At 41.6% G+C, this 22724-nt stretch overlaps 2 protein-coding genes across 4 annotated transcripts in view; one reads left to right on the forward strand and one right to left on the reverse strand.

Annotated features, from left to right (window-relative positions):
• The window catches only part of LOC146163973 (zinc finger protein 277-like), a 51372-nt gene that overhangs the window by 916 nt on the left and 27732 nt on the right, over nucleotides 1-22724 (reverse strand). The window contains exons 11-12 of the mRNA XM_083382559.1: nucleotides 3747-3843; nucleotides 411-601 (exon numbers count right to left, since the gene is read on the reverse strand). Of these exons, the coding sequence (XP_083238685.1) occupies nucleotides 411-601; nucleotides 3747-3843 (288 nt within the window). The remainder of the gene's footprint in view (nucleotides 1-410; nucleotides 602-3746; nucleotides 3844-22724) is intronic.
• LOC146163974 (tripartite motif-containing protein 2-like) overlaps nucleotides 11816-22724 on the forward strand; it is a 31600-nt gene continuing 20691 nt past the window's right edge. The window contains exons 1-2 of one of the 3 annotated variants that reach the window (XM_083382557.1): nucleotides 11816-11978; nucleotides 16695-16758. Coding sequence is in view for 1 of the 3 variants with exons in the window: in XM_083382556.1 (XP_083238682.1) it covers nucleotides 19553-19608 (56 nt within the window). In the remaining 2 variants the exon portion in view is untranslated. Of the gene's footprint in view, nucleotides 11979-16246; nucleotides 16759-19350; nucleotides 19609-22724 lie in introns of those variants that run through there. The other 2 variants (XM_083382558.1, XM_083382556.1) reach the window with 2 other exon arrangements.

Here is a 22724-nt window from a genome sequence, read left to right on the forward strand (position 1 = left end):
TTATATCTCGTGCGTATAAAAAACACACAAAAACACCTTCATTGAAACTAGCCACGCAATCCTCACTAGTAAATATTGTAATCAATGTCCGTTGAAGAAGTACTGGCCAAGGATTTGTAACAGTGGTTGGTAGTTATTTCTCGACCTAGTCACTAAGCATGGCCGAAGTTCGTTAGTACGAACCTCACCGTAGGCTACATTTTTTGAGCCTTGCTTGCTTACAATACAATACTGATAAGGCCAACTCATTTCGGTAATAGCCTTTCCGAAAGCACCCGGGGTTATATTCGCTTGGTTGGCTCTTTACGTTTTAGTTGCTGAACGCAAGAGACACAAATTTAGCAAAAATATTCTCTTTAAGTGTCGGTTTAAGAACTCGCTTTAAGGACCCGTCGCTACTCGCTACTTACTGCGGCTGATTCCAGTCGGTCGATGTCTGTATCATCTTGAGCACGCTCCCAGCCAGCTTGTTGTCGTCGTCTCCGCTAACAGCGCGAAAGATACGCGCCTGGCGCCGGATGTAGTTGATGAGCTTGATCTGTTGGTAGAAGCTCATCTGCATCTCTTGGCGCATCGCCACGAAGTCGAAGCGGTGCTGGTCCTGGGTAAAGTTGACAATTATTTGCAGCTGATCGAATGGTGGTCATAGGTTAAAATACCGCGACAACAGCACAAGTGTTTGTCCAGTTTATAATCAAGCCTATGGTCACGCTTTTGTACAGTACTCACTATATTTTTTCTCCCTGTGAATATTTTATAAACGTGAAAGGTAAGGTCAACCAGTTTTTATACGATAAATTAATATCAGCAAAATAAAGCGAAATCGAATTATAAACGACCAATATATGAATTTCGAAGCTGCAAATATTTGGATTTAGGGTTGGGTCCGGGGTTCACACGGGTTGAAAAGCTGAATGAGTGTCAGGAGTGTTATTCACAAATCGAACAGTAAAACTGTCACACGAAGGCGCTAGTAGCGCAATGATTTTGAACAGAAATAAAAGTTCGCGGATACGTTTATACTGGGAAAACGTAAGCTCGTGGTTAAGTATGAAACTACGACCCCCCTTAAAGCTGACTTATTAATCTTAACAAACAATGTTATTTTAAACATTCCAGAATACGAACAACAATGAGATTAAAATATTGCACATTAACGAGACCCAAAACATAATTGGTAACACAAAAATCTACATCATTTAAAAAAATATATACAAAACATTAGCATTAGCTGACAATGTACAACTCTACGTGACCAAACAATACGAAAATAGATTTTAACATGGCCAACCGTGTGATTAAAATCAGTCCAACCCCAGTTGCCGCACCTCGCCAATTCAACTAAAATTGAAAAACGACCACCGGCCAAAAATCTAAGAGGAGGTATCGAATACAAGTGTACAAACAGCATATGGGATACGACGAAGGAAAGTTGCAATTTGTATTGCGTCGCTAACTATAACATATTATTAAGTGACGTTTAAATAAAAAAGTGTTGAAGCTGAAGCGAAAATTGTATACAAAGTTCAAATACGAAAAGTTAAAAAAAAAATTGCTAGAACACACTATTTTTCACTTTGCACTATGGTATCACTTTATCATTGGCAAACATATGGTGTTTCTTCATAGTTAAAATTTTACAAGCGGATGCTTATTCAAGCATAAATCAGATTTACCAAGGAAAATCATGAATCATCGTGTGAAAATACGTTTCGTCGAACGCGGTTTGCCTAATTACAGTTTTTAGATAAAATCGTGTATTTCGACAGCCATGTCAAATTTAACATGTCAGCAGCTTGTGCAGTTTTGAGTGTTTAAATATAGTCATATTAAGATTTCCATTTACTGTACTTCAAATATCACCAAATTTACGTATTATTTCGTTTATATTTTGTTTACTGCTTTTGCAATGCATTGGGATGCTGCTTTATTATTTAGAAAACAAGATTTATAACAGTCTGTATTAGTTTGAACCCAAATCTACAAACGTATAGTTTTTATTTGGGTATACACTATGCACGGATCTGTAATGTAGCTTAATAATGAATTACAAAGCTAAAAAGGTCGAGTAGATCAACATCATTTTGATTAAGACGTTGCGATACTAGCTTGTACCGTCTTTAGTTAAGTGATGATTGAATTGCTTCTCAGACACATTATCTGAAGATGATACAAGCTCGTATCGAAACGTCTTACAAGATGATGTCGATCTACTCGACCTTTTTGGCTTTGCAATTCATTTTTAAGGTATAGTTTTTATAAGGTTAATAAGTCGTTTTTTTGTCACGCAAGATACAACATATTTATGTGAAAGCAATTGACATATATATTTGCCTTTGGCTACAAATAACATAATTTGTGAAGTTAAAAAACTTTGAGTTCTGATCTTCTAAAAAGTCGCGTCACAATGAACAGGCAAATTAAGACCAGTGATTGTCGATGTTGCATTGTCGTTCGCTAGTATCTTTTGGTGCAATTAAGCAAACAAACGGGAATGGCGACAAATACGTGATCCACTGTAATAACGGAAATTCCCCGGAGGCGGAAACGGCTTCGCGCGTCAACAAATGAGAAAACTGTGTCTATGGCGGTAGAACTTGCCTTCAATTAGCATCAGCGGGTATTCACGCGCACAAAATAGTAGAAAGAAGAAAAAAGTGATGAAGTAGCCTGTAATTTTGGAGGCCATTATCGTAGACGAATTGTCAAATTAGCTCAAATACTGTTAGAAAACAACACGGCATTGTCTAAGAAGCCCATTTTAGACGGATATGCGGTGTACAACAAAACAAGAGTACAAAGATAAACATACCAAAAGCCACACATGTAGTGGGTGTATTTTGAATTTTGTGACAAAAAGAAAAAACCTACACCTTAACCAACGCACCACTGATGGTTATAAAAAAAAAAAACGATGATAAATTTTGTGATCGCAAGTTGATCACAGAATCAGATCAAGATACAACAGAACTGCTCAAACAATCAGACAAGTAGTCGAAAATGTACAAAACTACTATCTCTTACTTCCACTGACAAAACAACAAGCAATACAAACTTTATTAAATGACTAATTAAAAACGCAGTATTAATCAGAAGACGCGTGACAAAGCGGCGAAGAAATTACTGCTTAACGGCAAATAGTTTCGCTGAATTAGTTCCAATTCCTAAAGTAATATAAAGTATCTGTGGAATAAATTAAAAGGTCGCAGACAAAATTTTTCGAAACTGTTCGCCCTGGGCGCGTTGGCCATTAATTGTTCTATAACTTGTGATCATTTAAAAAGAAGCAATAGTACGATCGGGGTCATCTATAATTGTCAAGACCTAACACTTTTTTTGCTTTATTATTTTCACTGTTGTAAGTTTCTCGTAGGAAGTTAACTTTACGAGACTCTTTCTAGGACTAATACAAGTCATGTCGCAAGAAGGAGAGTCGAATAATATCAAACCGTGATCAGTAAATCATGATGTTAAGAAATCAATTTTGTTTTGAACGAAAAAAATAAAGGTGACAAAGGCAATAGATAGGATGTTACAAATCGTTTTTAATAAAGAGAAAAATTTTCCGAGGGGTTCGTAAACAAAAAAATCATTAAGGGGGACATTGGCATCCGCAACTCAAAAAATACAGCCAAATGTTGAGAAGTTTAAAAGCCGAAATACATCATTATAAATAATCAATTGACTATAGTTTATAACGTTGCGGCATTGACAATTTGTTTATCGAAAAAAGTTAGAAAACTAACCTTCATGTGCTGGTAAGCGTCCTCGGAATGTTCGAAAGATTCTGGGCAGAAGAAGCAAACGCAGGTCTGACTTGCCTCGTACCAACCCGACCAATCTCTGCAAAAAGACGATCACGTTTTTGCTCTAAGGAAATTTAAAAGTAAGCGACGAATGCGAATAAGACACGGCCCGTTATACGGCCATCGCGTGATACCGGGAAAGTTAAGTCGGTCGAATTTGTTGCTGGATCGGTATTGTGTTGTGTACACGAGCGTAGCGTGTCGATTTAATTAAGGAAAATGATGGGATTGGCGGTGTCCTGCTGCCGCACAATTAGGAGAATTCGCTCGGGGTATGAATGGCGCGCCTATGCGAAGATTTTCTTCCCCGTCGCTATAACTCGACACGCTTATCTGCGGTCGCCCACGATGGGAATGACGTCAAAGAAGGTATTTTGCGCGGCTGCGGCCGCACGGACACTTTTGCAGCACGTGATAATTTTCGTGCAAAGTTTGACTTTCGCATAAGCCGGTTTCTGTATGGAGAAAAGTCGGCGTTTTTGCATGGCCCTACAGAAATCGATTGACTTTCAAAGGTAGGAAAGAGAGTTAAAAGGAACTTCCTATTGTGTTTTATGCAGAAATGAAAAATTGCAAATTGGGCTAGTGGTCGTCGAGTTGGGCAGAATAAATCAACGCGATGCTGAAAAATGTACAAATTTGGTCATAGTGTGGCTTGTGGCTGCAAAGCACTGTATAAACTATATAAACTGCGTTTATACCTAGAGCACTTATTGGGTAAAGTCTAATGTTGGGGGAGTTTTTAGAAAAATTGTATCCGATTTATAACATAATTTGACGTAGGAAAGTACTAAGAACTCGCCCGAAGTTAAAAATGTAAATAGTAACAACGTATGACGTGGCAATGTTTGTTGTTGGCGACGTGCAACTTAAAACGACAAACGAACCACATCACTACTTCGCATCAGCTATTGAGAGCAGAAGTACATATGATTCACGAACATCATAAATGTATATTGATTCTGCTATTTACTGTTTTCGGTAAAATAAATTTCGGAAAGAAATGTCGAGATATTGGTGACTTGCAAAGCAAGCCAAAAGTTGGCCGTAAACATCGCAACAATATGACGCAACAAACTTGAAAAATTATGTCAAAAGGAAAAATATAAAGCTTGACGACGCGAGACAAACTTCCTACTATTCCTATGTTTGTAACACACGTATATTAATTGTAACATTTGTTCTTTCTTACACATATTGGCAAGGTAAGAAGTCGGAAGTATTTCTAAACAATAAACTTTCATTTACAAAAAAAATATTAATTTTCATTTCACAAAAAGATACCTAACTTTTGATATTTAATACTTTTGTCGCATTTAGGGAAATGCCCTAAGGTCTGGTCACCTTTCGTTGTGGCCCTAAGCTCCCGTGAAAAAGTATGATTGTTTTTCAAAAAACGTGTAAGTATAAAGGCAAATATAACACACGCATTACAAAATACAAACTGGAACTGTTCAAAGTTTCTGCTTAAGCCAGGACTAGATTAAATGTTGGCCTCAGCTTCAACATCTTAATTAATAATACTGCACAAACATTGCGATTGAAGTAATCGATAGAGGAGGTGCAAATTAGAAGGTTAGCAAAACATTGTTTGTAGGTCATTGTAGGTCAAGTACAAGAGGTTATGTATTCACAAAGACAAACAATAGCACGAAACACTGTGGGTATAGGAGAAAACCAAAGGGTATACGGAAAAAACACCAACAAGGGGTATACCGAAAAAACTAAAAGGGAATAGGGGAAAACTTAAACGGAACATTATATAGGAATATAGTTTTTTTTTTAGAACACACTGCCATTGAATCATTGCTGATACAAAGCAAATTCGTCGAAATCGGCCAATCCTTTTCGCGCCAACGGATAGACCCAAAACAATTCTATCCATTTAAACCATAATCAGGTTCCTAACTTAACAAGGATGGGCGAAAACGTACACTTTAAGATTGCTCTGTATTCAAGGGTTGTAGCGTTTTTCGCAAATTGATGTGTCTCGTATTCCTGAAAAATGCGCAACTGCGAAATATTCAAGTCTGCGAACCACAACAGACAGTTGAGAAACCTTTTTCGCGAGGTAATTTAAAGGTTTATCTTAATTAAAATGCCGCCATGAGGTGATTGACAATACTTGTCTCACTACTAATCATTAAAAGCTGCAAAAGTGAGTTTGGTTTGTTAGGCCTACCGTTGTAAGACCGTCAACCAATAAGAAAATTTAACTAACGCTCTATTTTTGCTGTGGATGTGCCGTACCGCACAAAAGCGAATAAATTAACACAAAAAATAAAAAGAGTGTCACAGGGCCCGCCAACATGAACTATTTCATCACAATAAAGATTCAGTGTGATAAGAATAAAAATACCAATAAAGTTTCCGTTCCACTTAATCTCAACAACTTAATATGACTATAGCCTCCTAAATAATTGGCTTCACGATACGTCAGACCAGAAAAACATATTTGTGAGAATATGGGCGGAAAATGACACAAAACACGCACAAAGGGGGTGGAGATCGGGCCCTGCCCCGCTCAAATGCAGACAGCTGGTTCAACGTAAAAAGGTCAAAATCGTCGCAACAAAGCGCCGCCCTTCTCCGACGTCTCATGCTAGACGGGTGGGGTAAGGAGAAGGGGTCGGCGGGAGAAGGACGGTGGGTCAGGGTGAAAGCAGCAACAATGGGGCTCCTGTGAGAAAGAGAGGCCGACTTCGGTAAAAGCGACGAACGTTAAGGGTAAACGATCGTCGGGCCTTCTACGTGTGTAGGTGCACGGCGCGATTCGGGCACCGCGGAAGTCTGGGAAACTACACTCGCGATTCGATGTCGTCGGGGACGTTATTTTTAGCCGCTGCTGACGATTCGCCTTTCGCTTTGACTTTACGGTTTGGTGAATGCGGTTGGCTACACAACCGCATCAGACTTTACCGTATTATCTTCGTGCTATTTTGTTGGTTTTATGCCCCGGCGGAAACTTTATATTTACACCGCGTACAAAAAGCACATGCACACTTTTATAAACAAGGGTTTTCAATAAATTTTGTCAGTCAAGTTTAAAACAGAGCGTTTTTTAATTATTCTAAATGCTTTTTCGGAGAAAAATACGGACACTTTGATAAATTATATGAAAATACTTTTCAGACAATTTTGATTTAAACAAGAATTTGTCTGTTCAATTTTATTGTCAGCGAGAGGTACATTGCGTAAGGGATCGGATGTTTTATTTCAATTAGTCGAGTTTTCATTTTACTTGGTCATCATTCGACTTTATCGAGCATCTATAAACAAGCCTTATCGTTTCTACCTCTACATATCACCAAGTGTACTACAAGACGAAGCGTGTTAATCTGGGCGTTTTTACAAATGTTTACCGGTGAGTCGAATACTGGCCCCGAGGGCTCATAAAGAAAATAAATAATCTTCAACTGATAGAGACAAGAAACGCCAATGCTATAGTTTTGTTTATATACTCAGTGTTGCCTGCGGTTTAATAAGCTAATACCTTCGGCGCCGGGGTATAATGGAAGTGTTGTGTAAGAAGGTTGCTCACGCAAACACCAAAATGCGATTGAGGGCAGTTAGGATTTGGCCAACAAACCGTTTCGAGAAATGAAAATCCATTGTTGGTTTGTTTGCTGCCTCGCGGCATTAACTATGTGTTTATTATAAAGTACAAATCGACCAAAACACCGGACGACATTAGGCACATCTCCTGAGCGGATTACAAACACGACGAATTTACCAAACGCTCTAAAGCGCTTGAAAAAAAAACGAAAAATAAAAACCGGTTTGACCTAAAACTCAGATTATAAATCGATTCGATTGGAGTTTTTGCTTGTTCGATAAACACACTTCAGTCACAAGTTTAATTACGAGTTGGTGGCTCGTAGTTTAGATGCAAGGGTAACTTGAAATAAAGCGAGTAGAATGTGGTCAGTTACGTTAAGACAATTTCGGCTTATGTTGAAAAAGAAAAAGCGTCCTATAAATCAAGATAATACGTTTTACAAAATTGACATATCGACAAATTTCGCGCAAACATACTCGCAGCTTTAATCCTGTACATCACTAGAAAGCCACAATGCCGTCGTGTGGAATTACCAGTCGAATAATGTGGGATTTTCTGTGTATGCCAGGATAACGGCCTCGGCAAAAATGGGTACTAACGTGGCTACTTTAAAAGTGGCCGGCACCCTTTTTTAAACTTGTTCGAGGGCATGCACGTGTCCCGAGCGACAAAAAAAACCGATTTGGCTTGATGTGGCTCTTGAAAACTGACTTAAATGAGAAACAATTGCTCGAAAAATAGCCTAAAAACCAACCGGCCCTTTTCAAGGATCCAAATAAACTGGCCAAGATGTACTAGGAAGACCGTAATACGTAAGTCGCTGCTAGAACGAGCGGATTTCGCGTTCGCACTTGTCTGCGATTCGGTGACAGCCAGACGTTTATAATCCTATTTGAAAGCGAGCGCAGGGAAGGTGAGCGTGACTTTTTTCTCTCCGACATTTCTGTTGCGACGACATTGAGGAAAGGACTGGAATCTTAGTGGAGCGATTTGAATAGCGTTAGCAGGCAAGTTGGCGTTTTCGCATATTTTGTGCCATCGTGTGTTTTTATCTTAGGGCTTTCCGCGCATTTATTTAGCTGAAACCTTATTGCATTGTTGTTTTCAGTTGAACCACAAGGAAAGTCATCGAAATGCAAAGGCAATATAAACACAGAGTAAGGAAACCTAAGGCTTAAATTGATTTAATTTTACAGTAGTGAGTGGAACTTCTCCTGAAAGTACTACATTTTATGAGGATAGTATTTAACGTTCAGAACAGAGCTGACAACAGCAGAAGAACTTTAAGAATGTGAATCATTGTGTATTTTAAAGGTTCATGCTAACTACACTTGGCTGCGGTTTTACGACTGCTGTGCTAACAGAAGTTCGCCGTTAAACTGCATTCAAAGAATGGCAATCACGTCACAATGGAAATAACCGTATCGTTAAACTTTCGACTCGGGCGTCGCCACCCTCGGTCAACCAATACAATCGCCCTTTTATTGCACACAGGTTACACTTAAAACGGGACAGTCTGCCTAATGTTCGGGTACAGCCAAGGGCCGCAGACGGACGCAGAGTGCGGATTTTCGTCGCGCTTAGAGCGAGCGGCGACGCGAAAGGTGAGAGGGGCGCGCTGTCGCATACTTGGGATTTTTTTCGCAGAACCAGAAAAAAAAATGAAAACGGAACGGCGGCTTTATCGCAAAGCCGTAATTATGAGCGCTGGCAGGGCGCGCGAGCCAGCAAGAAGCGGCTGTTGCTTCCAGCGATAGAGAGGCTGCTTTATGTGCTGTGACGTTGGTGCAGCAGCGCGACAAAGAAGTGACTTTTCGAGTCGCATTAGCGACCAGAGCCGCAGCAAAGGCGAGACGAGGCGCTATTATTAGATGGCAGATAAAAGCACACAAGCATTAGCGAAAGGTCCGTGAGGCGGCGACTGCAAATGGTGCATATTTCTCGAGGTCGACAAAACATTCCCGGCATCACGCCGTTGATTTTTAAGTAGAGAAAAAACAGCGCCAGGTAAGGCTTGTGCTGGCTGCAGTCGAGCGCATCCGAGGGTGGAAAGGTGTTTAGGTTTGTCTCCAGGCAAGTGATCTGCCCTTGCTTAGAAATGTATACGGACTCGACGGTTTTGTCTTTGCTTAAAGGTCGCCCGGATCGCGCCCAGTAACGCGTGTCTATTCAAACGCGCCGAGTCGAAAACTTGAAAGCAATCCTGTCGAAAGCCGAGGCGAAGTTTGCGTGAAAAGGCGCGACAGGTCTTTGTTTACAAACCCTCTGTCGGGCAAAAGCTGAGCTTCGCCATCAAAAAAAGGTCTCAGAAAGCGGCGATTGTTGGTGCTGGGGACAATAAAGCAGGCGCTGAATCACGGTTTGGCCATCTTGTCAACAAAACCTCGCGCTCGCTGGCATGTGAAGGTGCCATTGACAGGAAATATTTGGCGTTTCGCCTGAGCGGTTAAGGCCTCGTCGCCGGTAGGACAGTACGGACGACGCTTGAATGTAAAAAGAGAAGCGCTGATGGCTGACTGACTGTACGCGCTAAAGTAGCTAGGTATCAGCGTAAAGCCGGCGAGGAATTGTTAACGGCGCACGCCAGACTGGACACGTATAAGGCGAAAGTGGAAGACGCATAGAAGCAGCTAGCTTGCTGCACACGCGCCCACAAGAAAGAATCGAGCCTCAAAAATGCAGTCTTTGTCTCGGAGCGCCGACGCAGCGGCAGATTAGCGATCAGTAACAACATAGCTGAACGGCTTCGGCAAGAAAAGCTAGAAAAATTGCGGCGCGAACGGAGCTTATTTTTTGCAGGTCAGAGACAGAAGCAGGTAACTATAGCCAACTCTTTAAAGCGTGACGGCAATAACTGCACTGATGTGTTGCCTTTACCTAGAACCGTTATTGGGCTTAGGCACATTAAAATGTTTGATCGCTCGCCCGTGAATTAGCTTTTAGCGTTGATTGGCGTTAGAAGAAGCTTAATCTGCTTCTTTAGCTTCGGTCGCGGTTCAAAGAGTATTGAGCCGATCAAGATCAACTTTTTACAAGTTGATGTAAACTGCCTGAAATAATCTCTGGTTTTAGTTGTAGAGAATGTTATAGATTACAGGATGCGGTGGTTTTACTAGTCTACATGCAAACAGAATAGAAATAACTTTAGTTTTTTGTTAGTTCAAAATATTAAACAGGTGACTGTAGCTTAAGCAGACAATCACTCAGCAAAGTTTAACATATATTAAAACTCTTACAGTTTCTAAAGATGTTTATTTATATTCTTTATCGTGCTTCCAATTTTGAAGCAGTACAATCTTCCTAACAAAAACGTAAACGTAGTCAATGTTTTACTGTTAACAGTGGAACTTAACTAGGTTTTTGTTTCACCATTTTCGAAATTTATAAAAAAAATAACGTAGCTGGTCACGGCCTGAAGGTCAATACACTTTTGCAGCTATCGCAAATTGGTCAATCTAAAAAAAATAGTGTATGTTACGTGACCAGGGTAGAAATTGGGACCAGTCAGGCTTTCGAGGCGACCATGCGTAAACTGGCCTAAAATAGCTAGAGGCGTAAGCGGCAGAAAACACAGGAGATTTATGAATGGAAAGATCGCCGGACGAAGAAGGGGATAGCGGGCGGTTGATTGTGACGCGTCAATGGTCGCACCACTCCTTGAAATAAGTTCATGGTCAGGTGCGAAAGCTGAATCAGTACAAATTAGCAACGCATACTCGATCGCCTTGGTCAGGTTCCTGCTCTGACAGTTGTTTGTTGTCGTTTGACCACCAGCCCTATGAGACCCACAGCACGCCGGCAAAAGGGGCAAGGAGTTAAGTCATGTGTAAAAATAACAAAAATGGAAAGTTTTCTAAAGTAAGAGCCTATTTCCAAGATTTGCATGTATTCACGAGAGCGTGTAATTGGCAGACTGTTAATCCTAAAGGGCAAGCCGGCAGCGATTCGCTTAAGCCAGGACCGATTTGCAGAGTAATGAGCAGTTGGTCGAGACCTTTGCCGTAATCACTAAATTAAACCGACTCGTTTCTGTTGTGTATCATGCGTGTGTTGAGAAAAGCCTGATGCTAATACGCACAAAGATGGGTTATTTTGGAATAGAGATTAGCAGTAAATAAACATAGGTCTTTGGAAAAAAGTAGACGAAAGAAAGTTTTAGGCCGGCTTTAAACAAGAGACGCGAAACTTATTTTCCCATCTCGGACTTTTACAAATAAAGTAAGGCTATAGTTTTCCACCCTGTGTTTTCAAGCGTTTTGACATTTTAGCAAAAAAACACAGCGTGGATACGACGGCCGACCTATTTTGTTGAGCGAAGCTTGTGTGCGATTTTTCCACGGCGAAAACTTGACACCTAAGTTAGTGTCTTCTTTGTACGCGTCAGCATTCAAGAGGCGCAAACACAAGTTGTCAGCCACACGTAATATATACTTGCATTCTTTGCAGCGAACTAAGAACGACAGTTAGGTAACTGCTCCTGAATATTAAAAACACTCCTGCCTTGCTGAATAGGCATAAACTGTGGCTCATTTCGTCGGATTACCACCGAAAAGCAACAAAGGACACCGTCACCGGAGTATCGACGCCTCGAAGGCTTCTAACACATAGCACAGGTCTGTGACGTAGGCCGCCGTCGTCGGCATTTTTGGCGCACCTGATCCGGCGTCTCGCGCATTTCGGGCGAGCCTTAAAAAATCGTGAAAGGTGTCGGATAATAATACGCCGCTGAGGCCGGAAGGAAGATTTTGATAGGAGGCGAAAAGTCGACCGCCGAAATTAATTGCCCAAAACGAATCGGAACTCGTTTTGTTATTTCGCTGACTTGTCAGCGCTCTTGGAAATGGGGTTCGGGGAATAGGGGTAAAAAGTTTCCGGGCACAGTGACCTTTCGTGAGTTTACCTTTCGGCAACAAAACGTTTCGTGTACATCGTAAACTACCTTTGAGCTTATTTAAGTCTCGGGCTATGACAACCTGTGATAAACCAACACGTTACAATGAAACAGAAGATGTTTGACAGTATTGGTGACCTCACTTAAACTATTTTAGAACAAAATTGAGTAAATCACTTACTCAGCACACCAACAATTAAGTATACGTTAAAAAGATTTAGACCTCGTCATACTATTTTAGTTTCAAGTTTCATTAACTACATTGATTACGTAGCGAAATTTCGGCATACGTAACGCGATTTTCGTCCGTTCGATTTCACCAAATAAGGCCTCAAAAATTAAACTGATTACTGTCACCTTAAGATCCTTACCCGGAAAAGACAATTCCAAAGGAGAAAGCGCCAGCACTTTGTAAGCGACTAGGAGCAACACCTTCGCAATGAACAGCGCTCATTAACTTCGGCAAACAAGGAGTGTTTAAACGATTTAGTGAAAGCGGTTATAGTAGCGGAAGCAACGCATTTTTATCCGCTTAACGCTTCGACTGCATGTGACGCCCCGTGTTTGTCGCCAAACAGCGAAAGGTTCGCTGTCTGACGTCATCTTATCTAGGGCGACACGCGACACGACGGCAAAAGGCGGTCGTGACATCAGAGCTGTCGCAAATTGCACCTTTGACCGGGATACGTGGTATTCTGGCTGAAAAACATAACTACATTTTTCGTACGTGGCAAAACATAACGAAACCGGTTACCTGCCTAAAGCATAGGTACAAAAATTAGCTCAAACGGGTCAGTCTTTTGTTTGTTGCAAAATAGTCGCTAATATTTATGAAATAATTAACCAAACATTTTGCAAAAAAATATTAAAATAGGGTTGGTAATAAAGACCAGTGCTTCTCTTTTTCAACCTGTGGCACCGCAGAAAATAAAAAGAAATAAGCGGCATTTTTTTCACAAAAAACATAAGAATAACCATAAACACGGTACCAGGATAAGGTAGCGAGCAAACACCGTAATGTTATCAGTTATATAATCATGGATAGTGTACATCCAAGTCTCGCTTGCTTGACTTCATACCAATTTGTAATACAAATTGGATACTTTTTGAAATTACAAAAAGTTGTAATACTAGTTTGACGCGGCACACTGTTTGAGAATCACCGATAAAGACATTACTATTGACAGGATTGTATGGACACGTCTTAATTAAGATAATGTCGATCTACTAGACCTTTTTAGCTTTGCAGTTCATTATTAAGCTACATTACAGATCCGTGCATAGTATATCCAACGACATTAGTATTCCTGGTTAAATTAAAACAATTGTGGTTTATCATGTTTCGCATCCAGCAAAAAATTGAGGATTAAAGCATGTTCTTAGTTCCAGATATTTAAACGTAAGACACTATAAGGTGTCAAGAGGTCACCCCAAAATTCCATCGGCACACTATAAAAGCGAAATCCGAAAAATTGCGCGAAAAGCACGTTTGCCTGAAAGGCCTGGCGGAGAAAAGTGACGGCGACTAGCAACTTAACTTTTCGCAACATGATGGGGAGAAGTGGTGAAATAGAGCTCAAGAGATTCCGTTATCTGATGTGCCAACAATGCCGAACATCGTGACAGACTGTAAGTGCGTCGGGATCGCTGGGAAATTAGCGGGCCACAAAAACAAAGGGCTCGGAGTGAGTCAGTCGCGCTTAGCTGCTGCTCGAGGCGGCTAGACTTGCCCAAGGCAAAAAGCAAGGATTGAGGCGGCCGTTACGCCCGGTTAGCTTAAAAACAAAGGAGAACAAACGTTGGGTGGTGCTGCAAGACAGGATCCTGCGGTTTAAGGTGAGACGTTCCGGCAGTCCCGCGTGCCTCGTTGACGGACGTTAGGCAAAGAGGTAAACATGATAAAACGTCGGTCTTTAGGCAAGATCAAGCGACGGGGACGATTGGTGGCACGCTGCCCCCTTTGCACTCTTCCGAGGCCCAGGTGCAATTTCGCTTTAAACCGCTGCTTCGCGCCGAGGCCGAAGCCAAACAGACGCAGAACGGATTAAGCTTTAATTAAGTGGAAACGGCGTGCGGTTGGTTCGCCTAGCATTCGAAGCTATTGAGACAGCAGCGAACTGCTGCCGAGAGTTCCCACGAGTGCGTAAACACTTCAAGTTCCAACGCTATACTTCTGTTGAAATCTGATGCGCTGCTGTAGAGCAACAACAGAGGGCCAAACACAATGTGTTCAAAAATAAAAAAAAGAAGATACATTTCGGGTAAAATAGTAGAAGAATACTCTTACAAAGCTAGTAATTTGGGTCAGACACTTCTGCTATTACTGATCAGGAATTAAGGTCGACATTTATCTTGCAAGGGTTAGGGTGATTTCTATTATTACATATTTAGTTCTACGTTCGGTAAAATAACACAAGCTTCGGGGTAAATACCAAAAGTGTAGCAACAATACAAATCACGTATCGTTAAAATAAAGTTCAGATTTAGCTCAATGCTACAAAGTGTTTAACTGCGGGAGAATGTCACCGACCTAGGTCCACACCCAAACCGCAACGCTCAAATCGCTCATAAAGTAACAAAGGTCAAGTAAACACGAAGCCCCGGCAGATAACCCACGTAGCAGTTTTCCCACAGATTGGTCTGGGGCAGTTAGCGCAAACACACCTGACCGATCTAAGAGGGCTAAGTCTATAGCATTCAGGAACGCTTAGGCGAAACGCGGTTTCCTGTAAAAAAAAGAAATGTCGCAACCTACCCGGGTTCTATACGTGTGGCCTGGCGTAAAGGAAGACAAACCGCATATTATGAGGGAAAGCATAAAGTACCTACACAGCCGCGACACGAATAGTTCGCCACAAAGTTTATGACGTAAAGTGTAAAGTTGGTCGATTTGGCATGAAACTACGATTATTTAGTCTTACGTTGCCATGACTAATGGTTCTAAACAAAAGTTGACCAGTAACAAAAATTTTTTTTACAAAACAAAAAATAATATCTAGTTATTCTCACACGGATTTGTTCATAATGTCGAATACACGTCACTACATATTTTGTATTGAACTGAGTTTACGAGATTTATTTTGCTCTAAAGATTTTGAATAACTTCCGAAAGGGTAAGAGTTAGTTTGTAACAACAACCCTTAAATAAAATTGGACAAAATGCGTTAAAAGTAAACTTTAGTCAGTGTTGTTCCATTCTCCCATGATCATCATTTACACGATTTACCAGATGTTGTTGTTCGTTTATTTGGACTTAGCATCGCATGGGAATGTCGCCGATTGGGTAAAATAATGTTAATCGTCAAACGGTGCCATAACATGTCTTTGAATCAATCCTATTGACACTTCCCAGAAAAAATACACATTTGCTCTCAAGAAAAAATACAAAAGAGCAAACTAAGCCTGCAAAAAGGCAGTTTGTCCGCATTTTTGTGCGCTTTCTAAAAATCCTTATAGATGAGGTGAATTTGTTCGGACGCAACGACCCGTGATTCGGGCTTAAGCAGCAAGAAATCGCGGCGTAATTGTGCCCACGTCAAAATCGAGCCGCTCCACGGCGCCGCCGATTCGGTAACACAAACAGGGCACTGTTGGGCGCGGGGAACAAACAAACTTGTTTACGTTGGAAGTTCCTCGGCTGTTACGTCACAATTGATTGTTGCATGGTCGGGGTTTCTCCGAGGGCCGGGCTTGCCGTCTTGGGTTACAGACAAATTAAAGCTAGTCAGCGACGTCGCTGCATGTCGACAAGTGATGCAAAGTACTGAAAGCCTAGAAGCGTGGAAAATCGTCGTTAATGTTTGAGTTAGGGCTTGTACCGAGTGGCACCAAGCAACGAATAAAATGCAGGATAAATTTACAGAACGTGTGGGCAGACGGGGTATTCAGCGGTGAACTAACAGCTGCAGCAGCAAGGGTCCGCGTGGAGATTTTAGGTCAAGATTGCAGCGCAGTGAGAAAGCATCAGCGGTCCGTGTACACGGCTTATAGGCGCGTGCGCCGCAATAGATGAGCCAGGCCGGATACGTAAATAAACGCCCTCAGCGACGCGCTATGACGAGCGACCGGTGGACTCACTAAGCCGCCTTAGTCCATTCGGCCTGGTGCTTTTAAGCCAGAGACGTAAAGCAAGCTGATTGTTAATCTTGTTTGAACCGACTATTTAAACGTGGTTCGTTTCGAAAACGCTAAACGCCACAAACGATAAAAAGTTTTGGAAGGTATGTAACATATTTTTTTTTTACAATTAGTTGGTTCTGTGATGACTGTATAGATGACGAGTCGTAACAAACTTTGCCGACAAAAAGTACGAGGCATTTGTCTGAGAACCACCAAACTTTTCATAAAAAATAATATCTCAGTCTATAAAAAAATCAATTCTGTAAAAAGGTAATTTGTTCTTGTCTAATTTGATAAAAAAGAATATTTTTTTTAACAGATACTGCCAATTGTAAACGCTACGCTACACCTCAAATCTTGGATCAGCATTAGGACCAATTAAGGTGAGTGTTATTTTGTTATGCACTGAAGTGATATGCTATTGTATATTAAAAAAATATTTTTGGTTGGTAGGCCTATTGTGGTGTGTAAAAAATACAATCTAGACTAGAGCTGTGTGCTTTCTTTTAGCAAAGTCCTTAGTTACACGACCAATGAAATGTAATTACAGGAATTATATACGTTTGGCAAATTGACACCAAGCGGAGGTTATTAAAAAACACAGCGTCCGCACGGTGTCGCTGCGCCGACGTAACTATGTGCAAACCAGTCCGTACTGCCTATTTTTGCTTGTCGTATTGCTAATGGAAAGGAAGTGGTATGTACAGGCACGATATTGTAGTCGCTTGTCAGAAGACAACGCTCACAATTGAGTTATACGCCTCAAAGTTCAAGGAAACACATACAGCGAAGACTGTGTGCGAAACAAGAAGGTTCAAGAGGTTAAAACACTCAAAACGCTAGTTCACCACAGCAAAGTGCCAGCGAATTTGCCTGCAATAATTAAAGCACAAACAGCGATCTTCCACTCAAGCTTACATAATCAAAGGAACCGCCTAAGTCAACAGGGTGAGACCGCAGCGGTCACGGGTCGCTTAATCCGGGTCGACAGCGTCGCCGAAACAAGATAGGCAGACTTGGTCTGGTCCAAGCAGAGCTATATCGCAGCTTTGTTGTGCATACCGTTCCGTAAAGACCACCCTATTTCTTGCGACAACTTGATACCGCCGTCGCGGCCGGGCTCCAACGGGAAGTCCAAACATTGCGACGACTTGCGACTGATACAATAAGCCGACTGTCCTCAAGAATGGCCGTTTTGTGTGTGTAGCGTGATTCGGCCTCGGTGGGCGCGAATTCGGCCTCGGTGGGAAACGGGTGTTTGTTTGCTTGTGAAGAGATTAAATCCGCGTAATTCCGTTGTTTCATAACATAACTTGTCGGCGTTACCGTGCCAGAGGGAAGTGACAGATTGTAACACCACGAGGTGTCTGTTAAGACAGCAGAAATCTGTTAAGACAGCAGAAAAATTACTTGGGTTTTTTGAAGAAAAAAAATTACACTTAGTTTTATTGTCTGCGTCTTTCCGCGTACTTTTTTACAAGATTGTTAATCGGCAATTTGCGGTAAGCGCTCAAAACTTTTATAAAACTAATCGGACAGTTGCAGGAGGAAATCACGAAAACATTAAAACTCGATTTTGTAAAAGTCGGCCTTGCGTCAAACACGAACACTTCAAAAATTAACATTTACCTCTGCACATCACACGTCATTCGAGCGACAGGCCATTTGTCACAAACAGCATGTTTCGGGAAAAGTTGGCAGACAAGCGAATCTTTGCAGAGCAAAAATGAAGTGTTTCTTTTTTTGTTGTTGATAAACTGGCAGTCACAGAGAGTGACGAGTTTGGTGGTTTCCTGTGTGCAAAACATGGGCGAATATGTTGGAATGCCACGGTATCGGGAACGGTTCATAGCCAAGCCGCAGCAATATACGCTTCGGGTTGTTATCGCGCTTTGGAGGTTAAACCGACAAAGGAGTTAATCCGACTTCGAGGATGATCAGTTAATGAGCACGATCAGTCGATCACGTCATGCGATATTTATAGCCTCGTCGCAGCGGCGCTTCATTGGTCGGAAGCAGCTGATTCGTCGACGCAGGCCGAGCGTGAAGAGGTTTACCTGAAAAAAAAAACTGCGCGTAGGATTCGGGGAGCGACCTGAAAAGCGCGCGGCGGGTAATTTTTGTCGAAGGCCGCACGAGAAAGTACGAAGGGAGAAGTTTGGTAGTGATGAACCTCCAGGCTGAGCGGCAACCGCATTGCAAGGGCTTCAATTACATCGAGGGCCAGCGATAAGCGGCGATTAGAGGCAGCGAGGGGCTTTGCCGGCTTTGGTTTCACTCGCTAGAAGGCAAAAAGTATTCGGAGGCATCTCGAAGAGCAACAGTTACAGATAGAGCTGGCGACTTGATCGATGCAGGCGAAGTCGAGTATTTTGCGCGCGAGAAGAATGGCACGATCGTGGAAGCTCGCGATTGGCCCGAGGCCCTCGTGGCATAGAGAGAGCGCATCTTCCAGCAAACGCCGATTTGCAAGTTTACCGCACGCGCGTTCCGGCCAGTAAACAAGCGCGCAGAAGCGGCTCCTCAGATCGGACAAGCGATAATAGGAGGAGAAAGATTAACAGGGCACGTCCTTGTCGAAGCGGGAGCTAATCCGCTAGCGCTGATGATGCAACGGCACGCGCAGCGGAGCGTGGCGTGCCCTTACGTCACCGACTCTGCAGATTTCGAGTCGACAGTTCGGGTCCAAGCCCAGTTCGCGCGAACAAGGTCGCAATTTAAAGGCCCGACAATGGGAGACACTGTGGCGTTTTGTCGTGTGAGAAGGGCGCGTTTAGTTGTTGTGTAGTGGAAGCGTTATAAATCGCGAAAAGGCGTAGAAATCGCGACACAAGAGAAAGCTGAAGCCGATATAGGCCGAGTGTGACGATGTCTGGTCGGCTATGTATTCTATTATAATATTCTGGGAAGATTTTGACAGGTACAGATTTCACAGGTTAGCAAATGTTGATTGCGGAAAAAGAGTTCGCCAGTGAATGTTATCGTTATATGCCGACGGTATTTTTTGCAAGGTCATATTGAGCACCTTTTGTGGAGTGCATATTTAACTAAAAAAATCATTGTAGTTGTGGAAGCACATTTGTTAAAAACGATTTGCAATAGGTACGAGCCGAATAGGTTGGTTTAAGCCTTGTAATATTAGGATTTAAAATTAATAACTTCTATCTCTGCTGAGAAATGGCTGGAGCATTTCCAACAAATCTATGCGTTTTTGACGAAGACGAAGACGATAGGTAAGGCAAAATATTTTTTTTTGTATTCCCTTGGTAAATTCATTATGCACTCTTGTGAGTTGGTATACTGCTACCTTTTCTTGTTATTCACGATAGGACAACCGCATTTTAGGCGGTGAAACTCGAAATTGAGAAGCATCCGCCCATGACTCATTTTGAGAAAGGGAAAGATTTTTTGTGGTTACGGAATTTCTGCGAAAGGTAACCTATTAATGGCAACGGGTTATAACGAGGCACTTATTTAAATAGTAAAATTACTTGCGAAATACACATACATCTAAATTCATATAAACGTGCAATAAACAATTGTTTGATAAAACGTGTTACCCCTGGGATCCGGCCAGAGATTATCAGCATTGACCCTCCGAACCAAAATTTCTCAAACACATTTAATATTTTTTGTTAACCCGATATTTATCAAAACAATTTGCACAATCATCTCTAAAAGGCTCAAGCATTTCGAAGTTGTGACACGGAAATTACACGTGTTCGCATTTTTCAAGAACAGTTATATTAATTTTGAGATCAAAAGTGGCGTTTATTCATTTGCAAAATAACTACATGCGCGGTGCATCATATTGTGACTGGCATGTATCATCAACCTTTCGAGGTGTGCAATTTTGCCGGAGCTGGAGATAGCAAATAGGCACGTTTGGAGGCAATGTGAATGTCTATAACGTGACCAAATAAGAAGAAGCCGATCACGAAATCAAACAAAACCGGCCGTCTTTTGTACTAAAAATTTGCAGAAAGAACAGTTTTCAGGTTACCGCGGGTTGCAACACAGGTCGATCAAAAACATAGATTTATGATTGCGTGCATTTAAAATCACTTTATTTTTATACTTGATTGTAAAAATACAATTTGTACCATATACACACGATAACTAGGAAAATGTAAAACAATTTTTCAACACAATTCAAGTAATTACGCATTCCAATGTGTTTTCAAAAATCATTTTTCAACTGTACGACAATCTTTTTCATTATCAAACGTATGTTTAAACAGAACAGCTAACCTTGCCGGACAAGCATTGGTTTAATGACATAACTGACCTTCCTGTAGCCCCTGTGCCGCGACCTTAAAATCACTTTAAATGCCCTTGAAACGAGGGGTACTTTGCACAGAATGAACCGAAAATAAACTGCACGAAAGGTTAATGGACCACGCAGAATACGAGGCCGAATGCGAAGCCAAAAAAGTGCGGCGGTTTTGCAAGGCAGGTAACTGCGTCACGGCGGCGGGCTGCCTTTGTAAAACGATAGGGTCGAGCCAAATAGCAAAGATCCAAAGAAGCGTTGTGCCTGACAACATGTCATGACGTGTGGGGCGTTTTAAAGCCGACTCGGAAAACGAAAGTGGAAAAGTTTACCTCGCACAGGTTCAGAAAGAGTTCGACGCCGGCACAGACTGAACGGCACTTTGCCCAAATCGGCTGCTTTTATGTTTTCGAGGTGGTTGTTGTTGTGGTACCGTCATCTTCCAGAAAGTACATCACACCAAAACAATACGTAATGCATCGCGGTCCAACATTACGTCAACCTTTGAATAAGAACGACTGGATGGGGTGACATAATCAGGAAACACAGCCGTTTTCAATAAACCTAAAAGCATCTGACTCATCCTCGTTCAAACGTGACCGTGTACCCGTAGATTAACGGCTTCGCTGGTGCTACGTTCCAAAAAATTGCAGACCACAAGAAAGCGAAAAAGCGAAGAGGAACGTTGGCCGCTCTTACAACGCAAAAATACTCGTGAGGATTATCTTTGACAAACAGAGGCTCAGCTTCGAACTTAAAGTTGCTCGTTCGACGCAACACAAACATGGTTAAGGGATTTGCGCATGCCGGGGCTGCTTTTGTTTTAAATTGCTGCTTCGGCGCCACTAAATTGAACACGAACGTAAATAATGTGTCGTAGTTGACACGAACGGTTTCATCCAGGTGCAGCGGTTTTATTTGCCAGGAGATTAAACGTTTTTTTATTTTTATTTCACCGATATAGAACTATTGAATTTTGCTTCGGAACAAATGAGACCGATGGTCGTTCCAAATCGCGTTCGTTCTAACATATTTAATTTGAAGTCGTTAAACTTAAGATTTGTAAACGTTAAGATTTTACATAAACTTTAGATAGATTTGTAGTCGCATAGCGCACCTCACTCTCTTTTTAATTTAACCTCATTTCCAATGCACAAGGCTTGATCACAAACTAATAATTAGGCACCCACACGGTGGCACTATAGCGCCACTAAACCAATGACGGTATAAATTCGCCTGTAGACTGACGACCGCTGAACGGCAACTAGAAAACAAACTTCATACCTTCAACACATTAAATAAAACGTTTTTGAAAATAAAAATGAGTCGAAAAGGGATAAACAACCGTGATGTGTTGTCGGATATTGTTGCCATCTTAGCGTATCGCTCAAAATGTCCGCAGCCGCTTTTCTGGTTATTAATGCGCGTTGAAAAGTCAGGCCCGATCAAGTGGTATGAGTGGACATCCGGTCAGGTGTGCCACGTGCGACCACCTGCGTTGATCTGCCACTGGGCGTCTCGGAAACGAGCACGGATTATCCGCATTCGAATAACAAGGATTAACAGTGACGTACTGTTGTGGAAAGAATGCGACGTTTTGTCTTTTATGCCGTTCCCAATCTTTTTTTTACCATAACAAATAGCAATTGAATACATTTAGTTGCGCCAACACGATATTTGAGCAAGGAGAGAAACAAATCGACCGTAATAAATTGAAATGCCATGAAAAATGTTTCGAATGCTAATCAGCTCTGCTTTTCACAACTCTGCCGATCTGACACTGGTACCATGCAATAAGTATTTTGGTTTCCCCATGTATCGATTAATTGAACTTAACAAACATAGTTTGCTTATCAATCAGGATGTTCTTGTTCGCTGATCCTTAATTATTAATATTAATATCATTTTAACCGCCAACCAATTGGGAAAAAAAAAACAAGTTTAAAAGACTTTCTGAAAAAAATATTTTTAAATTGTACTCATTAATTAAGCATTAACTTCTGTCGTTCGCGTAATCCGCAAAAACAAACAGAATCCGGTGATTTACAAGTCAAATGTAGGAAACACGTCGATGCC

This window comes from Ascidiella aspersa, chromosome 2 (genome assembly GCF_963924565.1).
Source record: "Ascidiella aspersa chromosome 2, kaAscAspe10.2, whole genome shotgun sequence".
Taxonomy (NCBI): Eukaryota; Metazoa; Chordata; class Ascidiacea; order Phlebobranchia; family Ascidiidae; genus Ascidiella; species Ascidiella aspersa.